The sequence below is a fragment of the Polyodon spathula genome, chromosome 17 (assembly GCF_017654505.1).
Source record: "Polyodon spathula isolate WHYD16114869_AA chromosome 17, ASM1765450v1, whole genome shotgun sequence".
Taxonomy (NCBI): Eukaryota; Metazoa; Chordata; class Actinopteri; order Acipenseriformes; family Polyodontidae; genus Polyodon; species Polyodon spathula.
Genome location: NC_054550.1, coordinates 12,788,469 through 12,806,370, shown reverse-complemented (window position 1 = coordinate 12,806,370; position 17,902 = coordinate 12,788,469). Strand labels below are relative to the sequence as shown.

The window sequence follows — 17,902 nt, the reverse complement described above, 5'->3', positions numbered from 1 at the left end:
GAACTCATTAGCTATATTACTATAACATGCACCTTGTCTAATAATGAAATGACGTCATACAGAGAAGACAGCCTCTGTCCTGTGCATTGAACAAGTGGAGTGACTGCCAGGGCTAATAAACACAGACAGGGATCCTGAGGAAACACAGCACAGTTCAGGTGCAGAAACTGCAGTATAAAACACATTCTATACTGCAGTACAGAATTCTGGGTCTCACTCTCCTTCAAGCTATGATCCTTTCTTCTTCCTCTCTCTTTTGAAAATGCCACCTTTGTCTGTTAGCAAGGAGTGCTTCCATGATAAGAAAAAATAACTTTTTTATAAGAAGGATCTCAGCTCATAACACCTGCTCCCATCAGTGCTGCTAAGCACGCAATTTAAGGCGCACCTTTGGTTAGCACGGTTTAGTGAATACCATGTGCATACCAGTCCCCTCACTAGTGCTATCTTTCCACATCATTTAATACATTACAATGCAGTGGACATATTCAGCAGATGCTAACCAACCCAGCACTTTCTTTTAAGGTGCACAGTATCTAGGTTGATGAACAAGACATTCAATAGCGCACACGTTATCCTAGGAGAAGGCGCGCTTTAAAGCATAAAAGCCTTTAGGGAATGAGATCCTAGACGTCTTACTGCTGTTTAAAAAACGAAAAGCATTTTTAAAGTTAAATCTAGATTGCAACTCCCCCTGGCTGTCATATTGTGAAATTACTGAGTTGTGGGACAGTTACCACTGTCCACTAAATACCACTGTGTTTTACCTATTCATAAAGGGTCCTTTCTGAAGTTTTACATATTTTAACACATCTGGAAAAGCAGATGTTAGATGTTGATTTTCATAAGGCAAAGGGTCTGGACTGCTCATTTCTGTAAGGCAAAGGGTCTGGACTGCTCATTTCAGTAAGGTAAAGGGTCTGGACTGCTCATTTCAACAATTAAGGGCATAATTTAAAGAGACACATATGAAGACCAGTGATCAAAACAGCGGCTATTTAACAATAACAATATTCAAGCCATTAAAAGGCTTGAATATTGAGGCTAACTGCCCTGTCAGTCACGATATTCAAGCCATTCCAGGGCTAGCTGTCCTGTCATTCAGTTAGACAATATTGTGTGTGCCTAGCTTGAATCACATCTGACTGGGTATAATAACATGTACACCTGTTCCAGTATGACCTTGAAATTCTAATCATACAGTAACACCAAATTATACAATTTCACCATCAATATTCAGTATCAATAGGCTTCTATAGCATTTTGATTCAGTCATGTTATCTAGCTACTGAACACAATAGTTTGGATGTACAAAAACAAAACGTAATAAAAGCAATGACAAACATTTTGACGTCAAACTGAAGACATGTGTTTGTCATTGAAGTTTCCTGAAGTATTTCCAAATCTGATAGGACTTGCTGTATGAAGTGCCTCAGCAATGTAATTCTCTGCATAGACGCTGTGCTTTAGAGACAACCAGGGTGTTGCCATCTCTAAAAGAAGACATCTCAGCTCATAACACCTGGGCATCTCCTTCAAGCAGCTGGGAAATAATGCAATCATTACAATGCTGTTTGTTAGTATTAACAAGATAACAGGTCACTCTGTGTATGTTTGTGTCTAGTGAATGGGAAGCAGGGGGTTGGAGACGAGTGGCACCTTTCCTACAGCAATGATGAAAACAAAGTTACCCCTGTGTGTATAGCAGCTTTATTGAGGAAACACTGCATCTGATTACTCGTTTCAAAATAGGTCTGGAGTACAATAAGTCAAAACGGCTGTGTTTAAACACTCCCAATCCTCAATTCATCAACGACCAAAATATTTATCTAGCATTCATATTGGTGTGTTTCATTTGTTTGATGTCCTAACTACCCAGCTCTCCTCTTTCCATCATGTGACGGTCCAGGAAAAGGGCACGCTGTGTTGTTGTTTACTACAGAAAATTCTGTTTTAATTTTAAGCTCAGGTTGAGCTCTCCTCCCGCTATCACTGTTTATTTTTCCATCTCTTGAAAAGATGATGTCAATGGAAGCTGAGATATAGAGCTATTTATAGAACCTCCAGTGCCACGTGGTTCAGTGCTGGCTGCACAAGAATAACCTAAACAAGTCTGCATGAATAGAAAAGGCACCTGCATATTTATGAACGGTTGGAGTGCATAATAGATCACATGCACCCCTCCCTCCCTTGCACTACACCCAGCTGTGTCTGTGATTCTCAGCTTCCAATTGATAGCAAACGAAGAGAGATAGCTGAGCTTTATTTTTAACCTATTTGTTTTGACTTCTTTTCTTCAAATATTATTCTGGTTAATATTAAAGACTGTTATTTTTTCCAAACCCTTTTTTATAATAAGTTGTGTATACATCATTGTGTATATCTACCCTTAAGTAAAGACAGACGGAGCAAATGCAGGTGATTGTTTTAATAGTTCTGGAGTTACATAACTCGTTTAACCCTTTAGAGTCCACACTGGCATCTCAAACACAAATGCCCAATTAAATCATAGGCATCAATCAAACGTTTCCTATAGAAACAGGGTTTCAGATATTCTGGCGGGTTAGAAACAGTAAATTAAAACAAAAAAACAAAAAACAAAACAAAACAAAAAGAACGTTGATCAGTAATATGCAATACAGTTGCAACAACTCTAAAATGTGCCAAAGCTCAATTTCCAAAAGCTAATACATTTTTGTATTGTATAGCGAATTCTATGTACTTATCCACTATCATATTCCAGTTTACTGCATGCGATGTGCTGCACCCAGACTGTCACAGGATTAATATTAAAGGACACAGTGAGTAAAGAAAACATTAAAGATATATAGTGTTCAGACTGCATGGTTTGTATACAGGGATTTGCTACATAAGAAGAGGTGTTTAAAGCTGCTGATCTCTGAATCCCACTATGTGTATTCCAACAGCCTGTATGTGTTTAAATATACTCCTCCATCAGAGGTGCACATTGTTTTTAAATAGCTCTTGTTATGACACAACTCTTATTGCACACCAGTGTTATTTTCTTTTTACATTTGAAAAACTCACCTTTCAGTCTTCAGTATACTAATTACATTATAAATGACGCCAGAGACTACTGACAGAGTACCCATCTTCCAGCACATGCATTTTGATGTGCAAAGAAAAATGGATTTAACAACATGCAGCATTATAGTATTCTGAGGATGCTGGGTCCAGCTGAAAATTGATAACTTGGGTTAATATTGTAGCCTTTCAGGTTCTTTGGGATAGAAGTTAGACTGAGGCTGGATTGAATCGAAGGGCTCAAGCTGTTTATTTTTATACAATAATCGAGATAACAAAAGAGTAAGTGAAGGGAACTGGGAGTCGAAAACAAAAAACAAAGTGATTACTTTTGTTAATTTCTCTGATCAATTAGTTCTCTCTCGCTGTCTCTACTCACACTTGTCTCCTACTCTCTCGGTCAATTTCAAGCACCCCCTTATCTCCCTCTGATTCCCACCAGGGTTGTCAGATCTCCTTGTGAGAAAAAAAGCCTGGACTTCCAGGCATGTCACAGCCGACAATGAAAATTAAAAAAAAAAAAAAAAATGTATGAATAAATTTATGGGCAATATGAGACAACCTTCGTTAAAATATAGCTATACTGAAAGTGAAATAGTATAGCAGTAATAGTAAAACAGTAATATTTTGACACGGGCATACTTGCAGTATGCTACTTTTTTTTTTTTTTTTTTTTTTAATATGGGAGATATGAGAAAAAAAAGTGCATTATATTTAAGTTATAGGCTACATTCTAGTCTACCAAGAATTGGTAGACTAGAATGTTAGAATATTAGAATTGCTTAATATTGTGTATCAACGACACAAGGTAATATTACACAATGCAATTGTCAATTTTATATAATAACTTAAAATATTATATATTTCTGTATTCGGTTACATTTTAGTGATGCCTTTCACTTGAGACGCTGGGTTGAGCGTCTCTACAGTACCTTGCACTGAGCATGATGCCCTCATGCGACTCGGCATCGACGAGCGAACCTTTACTGAACAAAATGCTTCAAAAGGCTTCACTTTTCATTTCAATAATTTTCCGATGTCATTTCAGAGAATAATGGAGCTGTCTCTGTTTTAAAATGTGCTGTATAAAAACGTAGGACGAGCAAGCGTACTAAGTTGTTCTAATACTAAATTAGTCCACCTGAACAGGACCATCTACGTCCGATTTGGTGGTACGCTGCAATCAGGATCTTATCTGATTTAGCGGATGATCAGACTATCGTGATTATCGTCTGGTGCGCTGCAATCGACGCCCTATGTCTTACAGAGAAAACCAAAACCTGGTAGATAATGTGTTTTACTTTTGTATACAAGAATGATATTTAATTGAATGATATATCTTTGTATACAAGAATGATATTAAATTGAACAGACTTGTGCAGTGTTAACCATTTTCAGCATAAGCGACCAAGCATGAAAATAAGTAAAAAATATAGTAAAAAGCGGCAAGGTAAAATTGCAACCGACTCTGTGGAAAGAGAAGCCCAATTCCGCGGTTTTAACCGGAACTGGCAACCCTGATTCCCACCCCTTATACCAGAGCCCCTTTCCCCACGTCTTTCGCGCCACCCATGCAGCCCGTTCCCCTACACACACAGCATGTACCATGCAACCCCTGCACGCACGCACGCACGCACACAGGCACACACCATGTGCCATGCAACCCCTGCACGCACGCACGCACACCTATTTACGTTACCGCCTCCAGTCGCAACAATATATGAAACTCATTACTAAAAGTACAGAAATGTTTAAACTGTATTCCACTACCTGGCTAGTTTGTCATGCATTCTTCCTCAAGCACAAAACACGTTTTAAAAACACAACACAGGCCCAGTTACATACCAGGAAGTTCATATAAATTGTCTTTACTGCGTATTACACATAAACACGTGACCTCGATGCTATGATATAAAATGTTGAGCAACCAACATGGTGACGTTTCCTAACCAGCCCACAAAGCCCATACACTGTTCTTTGCAGACATGGATGCTCTTTCTTTCAACCCCTGTCTATTGGTTAAACTGCTCCCCAAAAGACTGTACTGTACTTAAAGACTGAAACATCTGCTCTGTAACATAGGACAGATTGGCACTTCCTGGAAATTCCTGGACATGCACGGAAATGCTAACTGACTGAAATAATATCACTAATTAAATAACCATACACAGTGCTACTTCTGTTACATTGGAAATGTGTAACATTAAGTATTAAAGTGAACAGTCCTGTATCAAAACAATACAACAGGGAAGAGGCACTTAGTGGTTCCTAGACCAGTGGTTCTCAATCCTGGTCCTGGGGGACCACTGCCCTGCTGGTTTTTGTTCCAACCAATTACTCAGTTACATAATTGAACCCTTAATTGAACTAATAGTTAGCTTAATTTGACTTTTTAAATAGTGTAGCTTATAAAAAGTTGGAGAATTTAAGTTCCTTATTCAATTTTATACCTAAATTAAAATCTCCATCTGTTTACAATAATTAAAAAGCTCAGATTAGACAAAAAATTAGTTCAATTAAGGGTTCAATTATGTAATTGAGCACTTGGTTGGAACAAAAACCAGCAGGAGCAGGATTGAGAACCACTGGCCTAGACAATTGAGGCACTTCTCCCACAGGGACAGAGGAGGACACTTCTTGTAAAATATTGCTTCAGTATTTTGTGACCAGGACTGCAGCTTTGCTTGAGGTCAGCTACCTTGCCCCATCTTATTTCACTGGGCTTCATGCTAACTAATAACATCAGGGCACATGGTTTTCAATTTGCAGGGGGACAACAACAAATTGGAGTAACATGCTGTAAGGGTCCCAGAGTTGATTGACTTGTAAAAGGCATGATTGGCTGGTGTTCAAGTTGAGTCATACAGTCAGGGATGCATAGGTTCCTGTCTCTGCCAAGTTTCCCATTAGGGCTGGAGATCTGAAGGCCCCAACGTTCCCAGAGATTGGAGAAGGAATGTCATCAGGTACTGTGTCACCACACAACACTACAGTGGACCCTACAAGCCAGGCAACTGGTGAGCATGAGCAGACACCTGCAGGGACTGGCCTTTGTCCTGCAGAGCCGGTATCTTGTCAATTAGCTTGGGACTGGAGGACAGTCACAGACTTACAGTTCTCTTGAGCTGTGGTGGGGAAGTTGCTGTGGTGAGGGAACATAATTAGTTATTCTAATTTTTTTTTTTTTTTTTTTTTTTGGGGGGGGGCGCACAAATACATCACAATTCTGCAGCATTCCTTCAGTATTAGTATCTACTCATTGATCATGATAAGCTTATTCCAAAAAGTTTACATACTAAATTATTGTGTATGAGACCACATGTTTACAACATTGATGTGTATATGGATAAGAAAATATTGAATATACAAATAAATCACCTTAAAATGTATGCAGGGGTTATGTTTGCGTAACCTTCTCTTTTAAAGCACACAGGTTGTTTGGATCTCACACTGACCACAAACCCCGCCAAGGAGCACATAGGCAAATAGGTACAATGGTTGTTCTTTAGCAAGGCGAACAATAAAACAGAACAGTTCTGTTCACAAAGAATATCAATAAGAACACTTATATCACCTAAAATAACAATGGCTTTCCCAGGGTGCTATAAGTTAAAGTACACATGGCAAGTATTCAGGTAAGTAAGAGGTATAGTTCAGTCTCCCTGGAGGATTTCAAAATGTTCCACACTGTTTAGAAGGCTTAATTATGTCCACAGTTTTAGTGTTACCTGACATTCAATGGACGCAGAGTGTCTTGTTCCTCAAAAAGGACAAAAAGCAATTTTTTCCAAAGTGGTTTTCACCATAATGTGGGCACTTTAATTTGTCCATGAAAGTCCAACTGGCTCCTTGCCAATGCTTTGCTGGCTAATTCATTCACCCCGCATTTAGCCCCTTCCTACAAGAGCATTAGTCTTCCAACCCACCATTGATACTTCAGGGAGAGCCTTGTCTATCGGGGTGTCTGCAGGTCATAGAGCAGTTCATCTTCTCTGCAGTCCTTCTTCTGGAGGTGAGGGAGAGAGAAGGCCAGCCCTGGAGACAGACAGAACTACAATGCATCAGCACTCATAATACAAGAAAGATATCTTCCAGTCCAATAGTATACTTATTCCATTCACAGTCCCTATGTATTGGAGTCATGTAACAGTTAACAATAACTAGAACACTAGCATCCATCAAATGGGACATTTGTATAAACACCACGAGTTATACTTGCAGTCTATTGTGAAACAGTATTCTCTTATTCCCAATAATGCAAAGAGTACTTAACATTCTTTTCTGTGACATAGTCTTCACAGCATTTAGATGTGCCATTTTAGTTCCTTCTCTTCCTCTTCCTCTTCAATGTATCTGTTGTTTAGGTTCCAGTGCTGCTTGCTTGCATGCTTGCTTGCTTGCTTCCTTGCTTCCTTGCTTCCTTGCTTGCCTGCCTGCCTGCCTGCCTGCCTGCCTGCCTGCCTGCCTGCCTGCCTGCCTTGTCCAAAAATGGTCACACCAGTGTTCCCCCTGTCTTCTCTGTGTTCTTTTTCTTCCAGTTATATGGGGGAACTAATCAAGGGGTGTTGATGACTTGAACCTGACTACAATCAATGCCCCAATCACTGTGACCGTGCCCCTTATTTCTGTTTCCCAAGGATACATACAACATATAACTTTAACCCTTATTGGTATCTCCTTTTGGGTATAAAAATAATAAAACACACAGTATAAAAATACAATAAATAATGCAAAAAACACACTAATTAGTGCAACTAAAACAGTATAGATAATAAAACCACCACCAACTTTGGTCATTTGTGACATGTACACATACAATTCTATATACACTAAAGCTGGCATGTTTTTGCCTTACAATCTTCATTTGACTTTCATGCTTTTAACAATGGTTAAATGTTTAAGAAAACTCTAAAATCCCTTGTCCTCTCTTGGTGTAGCTAGATCTCAACCCCTTTTGTCATGTTGCCATCCTTCCTTCAGTCCCCCTGGCTATGTAGTCCATTCCTAATGCAATGAAGTCCCTCACCTCTATTGAACTTGTATGTCTGGCACCCACCCTGGCCTCTTCAATATAAAAATGGATCTTCTATAAAAGGGCACTGTGACAAAACAATCTGCAAGGCTTTGTGATTGTTTAAATATAGAAGGTGCTATATATAGTAGCAGCTATTTTCAAACACATGCCCTTCAAAAAAAAGCTAGTCTGCTTCCTGTACCAAGCATTATGTCTCCTTTTGTTTTAAAAAATGTTTTTGGAAATATACAGCACTTTAAAAAAAATGTGTTAATGCATTGAAGGTGCTTAATACAGCATGCTTCCTATTTGTGTATATTTAATCCCTGCTCTTTTTTGCTTATGCTTATGGTTCTGTTTTCATTAATGCACTCAATTATTTGCTTTCTGTTAAGCATTATCCTTTGGGTCCATATTATTAACCTGTGTTTTTTGAATGAACTGTAATTATACTATGGTATGAAAAAAGTGTCATTTTATTAAAGCTGATGCAATTTTTCTTTAAGTGCCCAATTGTTTTACCTCCCATGTTCTCCCCATTTTAAATTTTCAATTACATTCCCACACCACAGCAATTCCCCACACAGCTCAGGAGAACTGCAGGTCAGGGGATGTCTTCCAATCCTACGACCAAGCCAACTGCTTCTTTACACCGAGGAAGTTGAGAGCTGTTGTGTGAGAGCTACCAGCTTACCAAGGCCAGCCCTGCGGCTGTCCTCCCAAGCTCACCAGGCACATGGCCAGTAGGGTCTGGGGCTCACCAGGCACATGGCCGGTAGGGTCTGGAGCTCACCAGGCACGTGGCCGTTAGGGTCTGGGGCTCACCAGACACGTGGCCGTTAGGGTCTGGGGCTCACCAGACACGTGGCCGGTAGGGTCTGGGGCTCACCAGTCACGTGGCCGGTAGTTTCTGGGGCTCACCAGGCACGTGGCCGGTAGGGTCTGGAGCTCACCAGGCACACGGCTTGTAGTTTCTGGGGCTCACCAGGCATGTGGCTGGTAGGGTCTGGGGCTCACCAGGCACGTGGCCGGTAGGGTCTGGAGCTCACCAGGCATGTGGCTGGTAGGGTCTGGGGCTCACCAGGCCATGGATGCTCAGAGAGGCTAGATCTGGAAGTATTATTGTCTTAACTGCTTCATTGAAGTCCCAGGGTGGGGTTCTATATTGAGATAACTTTGGTGGTGTGATTCTGGGTGAATCTCCAATGTTTTTCAGGATAAATGTGCTCATTTAATGTTGATTAATAGTGAAATATTTAGAAATTGAAATTTTGAACTGAAATTGCTTCACATAGTTCTATCACTGATGTGAACCATCCTTGATGGCTAAAGTGTGAATGATCTCAATGCTCCCAATGTATGCATGCTGATTATCTACATATTAGACAGCGGCCTTGCAGAGGTGTGGATTACCGCAAGTCACACAAGCAAGGAAAAAAATAAAACATGGAAAAATTATGATTTTTCTTAAGGTAAAGAGAAAAGAAAAGTAGGGGATGAATTGTAGTTTTGGGGAGATCTTAAGTTAGAAATATTTTCTGGTATAGTGGTGTTATATGGCTCTGAATGGTCAGCCTGTTATTAGTTCTGCTATTAATTGCTGCTCCCTTCTTTTTTCTTATGCAATGTTTTGGTAGACTGAAACACATGCTGTCAGCCCTAAAGTCATTGAAGACATTGAGAAAGACGTCTGTCATTGAATTTCTAAATTAAGTTCAGGATAACTGTTGCTGTAGGCAATTATCAAGCAAAAATACCCACTGGGGACAGGTTTTCTGGTGTAATTAGTGCATAACCTCTGATACAGTAACTTGTGCCATGATAGTCATCTGCTCTGCTGCTCCTCTCTCAATTATACATGTCTGTTCTCCAGTACAGATTTCCCTGCTCCATGTTGCAATCGACTTGCCAGAGCCTCTGTAGGCATCCAGACAGCCACCCTCCTCCTCTTTATAGCAGCAGTTTTTGAGAAGCAGCTTGTTTGGGAAATACCTGGTCGCAATCAATCAGTTGGCCTAGCCAAGCAGAGCCCCCTGCAGGCATTCGAGAGCAATGGCAGTGGGCTTGTGTTTTGTTTTACCATGCACAAGTGCAGCAGAGGGAACGCAGCCATGGTTACCAAGCAGAGCCCTTCCAACACTGCAGATGCTCGGGGGACACGGTGCATTTGTGGAGGAGGGTTCTGCCACAGCTTACGCTATGGAGAGGGTGTTTCCTGACAAAAGGAAAAAGAGAATAGGGCTGCCTTTTTCAAAGACCATAGTAAAATTCTTCCCATGTTCCCAAGTATATGATACAGGATACTTCCTTTTGTGACTACCTCTGCATAAAAACCAGCTCAACATTCAGACTCTTTACCAGTAAGATGATCTGAGTTCCGTTCTGAACTTGCGTAGGTATGAACACATTTAGGAAGCATGAACAAGCACAAACAATCACACAGACAAAGACAGACACACAGGCAGTGGTGATCAGAGCTTGTGGGGACTTCCCAAATGGATTTTCACAGAAAAGTAATTCAACAATCTTCACTAAAAATAGTAACTATAATAAGACGATGCTTAAACACACACTCTAGTGTCTCAATATGAAACAAACGGCAAATGTCTAAAAGGACTTTTTTGGTCCTTGGTTAGCTTTTTCAGATATGAATCTCATTTGATAAGCCAACTTTGTAATAATCTGATGTTGTCTACTGCAACACATTTCTCTTGCATTGAAACATGGAAAAGTAACCTGGCTTTAGCATTGGATCTGTGGGGAAAATTACATTTTAGAATGTCCTCAATTAATAGCATGACCTGTAAAGAAGTGTCTACTTGGACAAACTAAAGCAATAATCATCAAACACCTTCACATCTCAGCTCAAACTTCTACAGGTTCTCCTATAAATCAACACTGAATCTGTAGACAAAAATGAAATGATTGAGTTTTCCAGAAATGTCCTTTTTCTAGCCAGTTGTGGGACGCTCAGTTGGGTCGTTGTCTCTGCCGAGGACTGGGACTACAGCGGACTCGTACTGAAGGACAAGAGGGTTGGGTGGCATGCTTACTGGTCAATTGCTGAGCCACAAATCCAGTTGAAAGTTATTAACAGAGACTGTTGGCTGTTCCCATGTGTCAGAGGGAAAGTGAGCTTTATATTTTTTTGCTTCTAAAATAGGACTGTTGGTTCTCATTGTTAAAAATCGTTTTGGCTACAGGAACCAAGGCACTGGAATCTCCAGATCTTAACCAGCTACATTGTGAATAACACAGCACTTGGTGCCACCTAGTGGGCTTTCTTATGCATTGATTCAAATAGGAAAAACACAGTTTACATTGGAAAAAAAGTTATTGATATTTAACACCATATGAAGATTAATATGCTTGGCATGTCTTCATTGAACTGATTCAAAAATATGTTTACAATGTCAGTTTAAAATTCTGAAACCAAAATCGGAGACATTTACATTACATTCAAAAGATGAAAGGAATCAATTAGCTGTCCTTGCCCCTCTGTGTTACAGGCTCAGTTAAACACAGGGCTGTGTCCTGACCCCCGTGTTACAGACTCAGTTAAACACAGGGCTGTGTCCTGACCCCCGTGTTACAGGTTCAGTGAAACACAGGGCTGTGTCCTAACCCCTGTGTTACAGGCTCAGTTAAACGCAGGGCTGTGTCCTGACCCGTGTTACAGGCTCAGTTAAATGCAGGGCTGTGTCCTGACCCCCGTGTTACAGGATCAGTTACACGTAGGGCTGTGTCCTGACCACCGTGTTACAGGATCAGTTACACGTAGGGCTGTGTCCTGGCCCCTGTGTTACAGGCTCAGTTAAACGCAGGGCTGTGTCCTAACCCCTGTGTTACAGGCTCAGTTAAACGTAGGGCTGTGTCCTGACCCGTGTTATAGGCTCAGTTAAACACAGGGCTATGTCCTGACCCGTGTTACAGGCTCAGTTAAACACAAGGCTGTGTCCTGACCCCTGTGTTACAGGCTCAGTGAAACACAGGGCTGTGACCTGACCCCTGTGTTACAGGCTCAGTTAAACGCAGGGCTGTGTCCTGACCCGTGTTATAGGCTCAGTGAAACACAGGGCTGTGTCCTGACCCCTGTGTTACAGGCTCAGTTAAACACAGGGCTGTGTCCTGACCCCTGTGTTACAGGCTCAGTTAAACACAGGGCTGTGTCCTGACCCCTGTGTTACAGGCTCAGTGAAACACAGTAAAACAGGTAAAAAGTGAATTGAAGAATTGTGTATGGTTGGATGGATGGGAGGATTATCCAAACACTGTGTTCTGCAATTAACACAAGGGTAACACTCTTTATTTACTGTTCTTATTTTATATAAAATGACAGGTTCAAATCTGAAAAACAATTCACAAAACTCCAAAAGACATTTGGGATTGCAGTTGGAAGCATTTAGTGTGTGATTATGAGAACCCTTAGTATGTGTACCGGCTACTCGTCATCAGTAATAATAATACCATGCCCTTCTAATGTTCAAATGAGATTGTAGCTGGGATTGAATTACAGGAATAATCTGAGCCCAGTAAAGGTTTCAATCTGTGAGCACACAAGGGTTGGACACCTGGAAGATGCACCTTTATGTAAACTGGCTGACCAAAGTAAAACATCACTTCTGATTTTGAGTACGGTGCCGGGTTGAGGCAACAAAGAATCTGGAACACTGTTTCCTTTAATTTCTCATTCAGCTCTAGATGGTGTTGCAACAAAGGCAGAATCTTGACAAGGACTTATGTCTAGGTAAGGGGTGAGTGATTAATATGGAGAGACTGAGTTCTGAGTTCTTCTGTGAACTTGGGACTGATCTTGATTCCCTCTACTAAACCCTGGAGACTTTTTTGGACTTCATTACATTGTCTCAATGGAACAAAATGTCTCTCTCTCTCTGTCTATATCTATATATATATATATATATATATCTATATATATATATATCTATATATATATAATTTAAAATAACTTATTTCAGACTTTGACTGGGCAAACTGGTCTGCCCACTTCTTCTCGGGCAGAGTCCGAATTATTCCCTCCGTTCTTTTATTCCTGTTCCGAGTGACAGGACTATGACCACGAATTGCCCAGTTTCGGGGTTTGCCCGTAACATATGTTTTAACACACTGGCTTTTAGGTTGGAAAAGGATGAAACAACCTTAAAGTTTATTATAGCTAATAAATTAATTCCTCAAATCTTAGCCCTTTTGCACTTCAGCTACATGGATCTGAAATGTGCAGTTTCAAAAGAAACACATTACAGCACATGTATTTTGAATTAAAAATCGTATATCTAGTGCTACTGTAGGTTAATGGAAACTAAGTTTCTATGCCTTATTCTTGGCTTGCCTGTTCGCATTTCACCTCATCAGTGTTGTCGGGTCAAAGCATGTTACTGGCTGAAAGCATGTCAACCAATTGGGGGAAGCAGCTGATTGGTTATTCACAGGGAAGACACCAGTGAAGGGTGGGGAAAATGTCTCTGTCCAGGTCAAATGATCCAGGAAGTACAACAGTCTAAATGCTTTGCCTGTGAAGTTCTCTTTAACCAACTTTAGTACCAGATATCGTGTTTTGAATTGAAAATTCATGTCTGTTGTAAAGTGTTTTTCAGAACCACACATGAGACCTATAGAATGAATGGATGTGCATGGTGGAAAAATCTTAGCACTGCAATTGAGCTACAATTGCTATAATATTGAGGAGACTATACAGTACTGCTTCCTGTGATACTCATTGCTAATGATCAAGTCTGCCTAGGGCTCTGCAGGGCTCCTACTGCAACAGCCACACCCAAGAGGGAACCTGCATTGGCAGACCAGTCCAGAATTCTAACAACTGCACATGGGCAGAGGAGTAAAGGAGCTCTTTAGATCTGTTGACCACTCGAATGCAGAGGTTAAAAAACATTTCTGAACAAATGTTCTACAGTGGAACCCAGTATCAGCAGTTAAGTGAATAACATTTCGTCCACGTGTCAGATACACTATAGAGTCCTGGGGAGAGACCTGGGATCTAGTTTAGCATCTCCAATGTGGACGCTTTATTGCTCAGGACTGAAGAGTGGACCAGAACAGCACAGCATGAAAGGTGAACCACAACGCTACAGTAGGTAAGGTCTGGAATGTGCATTTTAGGTTTTGTAATCTTCAATAAAGGGAGGAGGTGTCTCTATGATACAGTACTTTGAGATATTCATTTAAGATTTCCAAATATTCTTTTATATCAGCTTTTGAGTTCTTCTGCCTTATTTGTACCCATATCTAACAGCAGGGGATGTACAGACTGGTGCAATGCCATGAGAGGTACAGGCATGGCAGCTCTACAGTCTACTAAACTTTAACATGCTGATTAGAGGCTTGAAGAAGCACTCCAATTTCTAGTCAATCCATTCTGATAGGTCCTCTTCTCAAATCCAGCTCTTTGGTAAATGTTCCCTTGATGCAATCTTGAACACACTCAAAACAACACTGGTGGGACACAATTCAAACAAAGAGTTAATTTTTTTTTTTCTTACAAAAAGGTTTAATCTAGAACACTAGTGTAGTGGAAACATCTTGGTAAGCCCAGGCCCAACTGAATCACTGTACAAAACAAAGATAAAGAATACTTTAGATTGTGTTTATTTTATCCATATGGGATTACAATAAACATTACAATTTTGACAAATACAAACATACTTTTGTTTTCAAGATAATATGAACCAGCATTCCAAAAGGTCAAAATATTTGTCCCAACATGTCTAATGAATTAATTCTGCGTTCGATTTTATGCTGCGCAGTCTCTCATTTTAATTACTTACTTTTTATTTTTTTTTTACATATCCCAGATTCTATTGTTTCTCTCTAATCTGGGTTGGCGCTTGTCTGGAAAATCCTAGGTGCTAGAACTGAACTGCTTCCCTCAAATCACGTGATCTTCCAACTCTTCCAGCCCACCTACTCCACAGATATAAAGGCAGAGAGAGCTGGTGGGCCTGGCAGAGTTGAAAAGTATCACATGATCTGAATGGATAGGGGAAGGTTTTTAGTCTCTGGCTAAGGTAGATGCAACAGAACTCTGAACCACTTACAATGACTGGAGACATCACAAAATGGAAGTGCAAAATAGTTCAGTTATATGAAATGTTTTTGTATGCTACAATTACTTTACAACAGTCTATAAGGGTTTATGAGAAGAATGGCTACGTAGATTTGAAAGAATGTAAAAAAGGCTGGGTCTGAACTGATGTGGTAATGGAAGGGCAAAACAGGGAAGATTTATGGTCTTATTTTGGCTCATACATTCACTTTGAGCCTAAAGAACACTTTCAATGCCACATGAATCATTTAACTGGTCCTATACAGAAAAAAGAAAAAGTATAATGAGATAATAAAACAGTGGTGCTGTTCTGAATCTGTTTGAAATGGATCAAGACTTGATCAAACTTGTGACTACAAATTCTCATCAATGAACAAACACCGGAAGAAAGGCGAGAGTGGGGAGACGGACCTCAAAATTTCTACAGGCACCTGCCCTCGACTGTCTTTAACTTGGGTAACTTTTAAAATCCAATACAATTACACTGTCTTAACTAGGGATTGTAATCTTGAAGTTCTTTACAGATCGATGAATCAGAATGTGTGAATGGGTTACAAATCTCATATCCTATAGCATTATAGTAATAGCCTACCCAGAAAACATCCAGTAAACATTTCCCAATATGAGGACAGAGACAGCCATTGCAGTAAATACATTCACAATTCTGATTTAAGATGTCCATTGAAAGAATTGTAGTGTTAATATATTTAAATTGAACAGATTATATGAACATTTTTTTTTAAAGCCCCCAGTCTTAACTCTCTATTGTTTAAGTGCAGCTCAGTTAAAAGCAGGCTTGGTTGGATGGTGAGATGCTGAGGCTCCTCACACCTGCATTGCTCCTACGGGACGCGCTTCTCCTTCTTGGTCAGCAGGTGGCACTGAATAGACCGCAAGCGATCCTTGGCAGGGGCGAACTCGGGCTGCAGTTTCAGAGTGGATTCATACCACTGTATGGCTTTCTCAAACTCCTCCTGCAATGAGACAACAAACCTGTTTATTCAAAAGTACTTTTAACAAAGAGTTGGTGTTGTAGCGTCTTGATTAATTCAAATCATTTTTGCAAGCCGATATCTATAGTTTGCATAAGTGAAATACTTGTGGCTGCACTGTGCAGAGAGTTATATCAAAGAGTTGTACTAAGGCAGTGCAACACAATTTGAAGTGTTCACTACCCCTACGATTCCTATTAATGTTGTGATCTGGAGGTGATGCGTTACCTATTTGATATTCCAGATCTGATAAACCATTTGAAGTGATTGTAGCCATGCACATCCATTCAAATGCTTTTCTCTGAATGAAACACATGTTATGACTCTGGTACTGCATTCGGTGTGCAGACTAGCACGTTTAGTCACTCCCGTTTCAATATTATGAATAACAAATCTGTACTACATAAGCAAAATGAGAATCAATGGGCTAACGGTGGAAAATGAAATTACTATCTTACACAATACAGGACTCCCCCATGTGTCCCATGATACCACTCCACTGTACAGGACACCAGTTAATCTGCAACCCAGATAATCATGTGATTGTATTTCATGTGATTGAGGCGATTGTATTTTATTCACGCTGGAAAAGGAGAAAATAAACTGGAGAATTTTCCGGAACATTTATGAGAAATGAGAAAATGTACTGGTTATGTTATAAAGCCCTGTGAAAACACTGTGTAACAAATTATTTATTTATTTTTGTTCCTGGGTAGTAAGTGTTATTTCCTAATTGCTTATGCTTCAAAAGTATAGAAAATGGCGATTATTCCCCAAAAACTTTGCTTTTGTGACCAGGACAGTGACATTTTGAAATTTACCTATTTTCCAGAACATTCCAGATAGATTCAGTGCTGAGTAAACTTGGAGTAACTTCTAGAACTTTCCAGTAATATAAATAGTAGTATAAATACAGGGGCCTTAAGCCCACCAGTTCAGTTTAGTTCCAGCTGCCTAAGTGGATACATATCTGCATTTTTCTGAGATGGCATCAAGAGGCTGCAACGGTGGCAATCCTGATGGGTCTCCAATGCGGTTTTACCAAGTTTCCCTGCTATCTTTCCTTTGGGACAGCAGGGACACCAAGGCGCACTACCACAGGCAGGACTGGCCCCAGCGGACCGAGTTCTCTGTGGGGAGGAACAACGTCAAGTGGGAGCCACTGGTGGACCCCCGGAAGGTGCTGATGCCACCACTACACATCAAATTGGGCCTTATGAAACAATTTGTCAGAGCTCTAGATAAGGAGTCGGCAGCCTTCAAGTACCTTCAAGACTTCTTCCCTAAGCTATCTGAGGCAAAGGTCAAAGCCAGTGTCTTCGTCGGACCACAGATAAAAAGAAGATCCTGGAGTGCAATGAATTCCCCAAACAGCTCACTAGTAAGGACAAAGCGGCTTGGAACAGCTTTGTCGCAGTGGTTCGGGGCTTCCTGGGCAATCACAAGGCCGAAAACTATGTGGAGCTGGTTGAGACTCTGGTGAAGAACTACGGCACAATGGGCTGTAGGATGTCACTCAAAGTCCACATCCTTGATGCTCATCTTGATAAATTCAAGGAAAACATGGGAGCGTACTCGGAGGAGCAAGGCAAGCGCTTCCACCAGGATATACTGGACTTTGAACGCCACTACCAAGGACAATATAACGAGAACATGATGGGAGACTACATTTGGGGGCTGATTCGTGAAAGTGATTTACAGTATAATCGTAAATCTCAAAAAACTACTCACTTCTAAATCTTTTGTAGTCATTTTTGTATTACTTTAGTATAA

At 40.5% G+C, this 17,902-nt stretch overlaps 1 protein-coding gene across 4 annotated transcripts in view; it reads right to left on the bottom strand.

Moving 5' to 3' along the window:
- Positions 1-14,658: 14,658 nt before the first annotated feature.
- LOC121329869 (tetratricopeptide repeat protein 17-like) overlaps positions 14,659-17,902 on the bottom strand; it is a 58,441-nt gene continuing 55,197 nt past the window's right edge. For all 4 annotated transcript variants that reach the window (XM_041275830.1, XM_041275831.1, XM_041275833.1 and 1 more), the window contains one exon: positions 14,659-16,111. In XM_041275830.1, the coding sequence (XP_041131764.1) occupies positions 15,980-16,111 (132 nt within the window). In that variant the 3' untranslated portion in view covers positions 14,659-15,979. The remainder of the gene's footprint in view (positions 16,112-17,902) is intronic.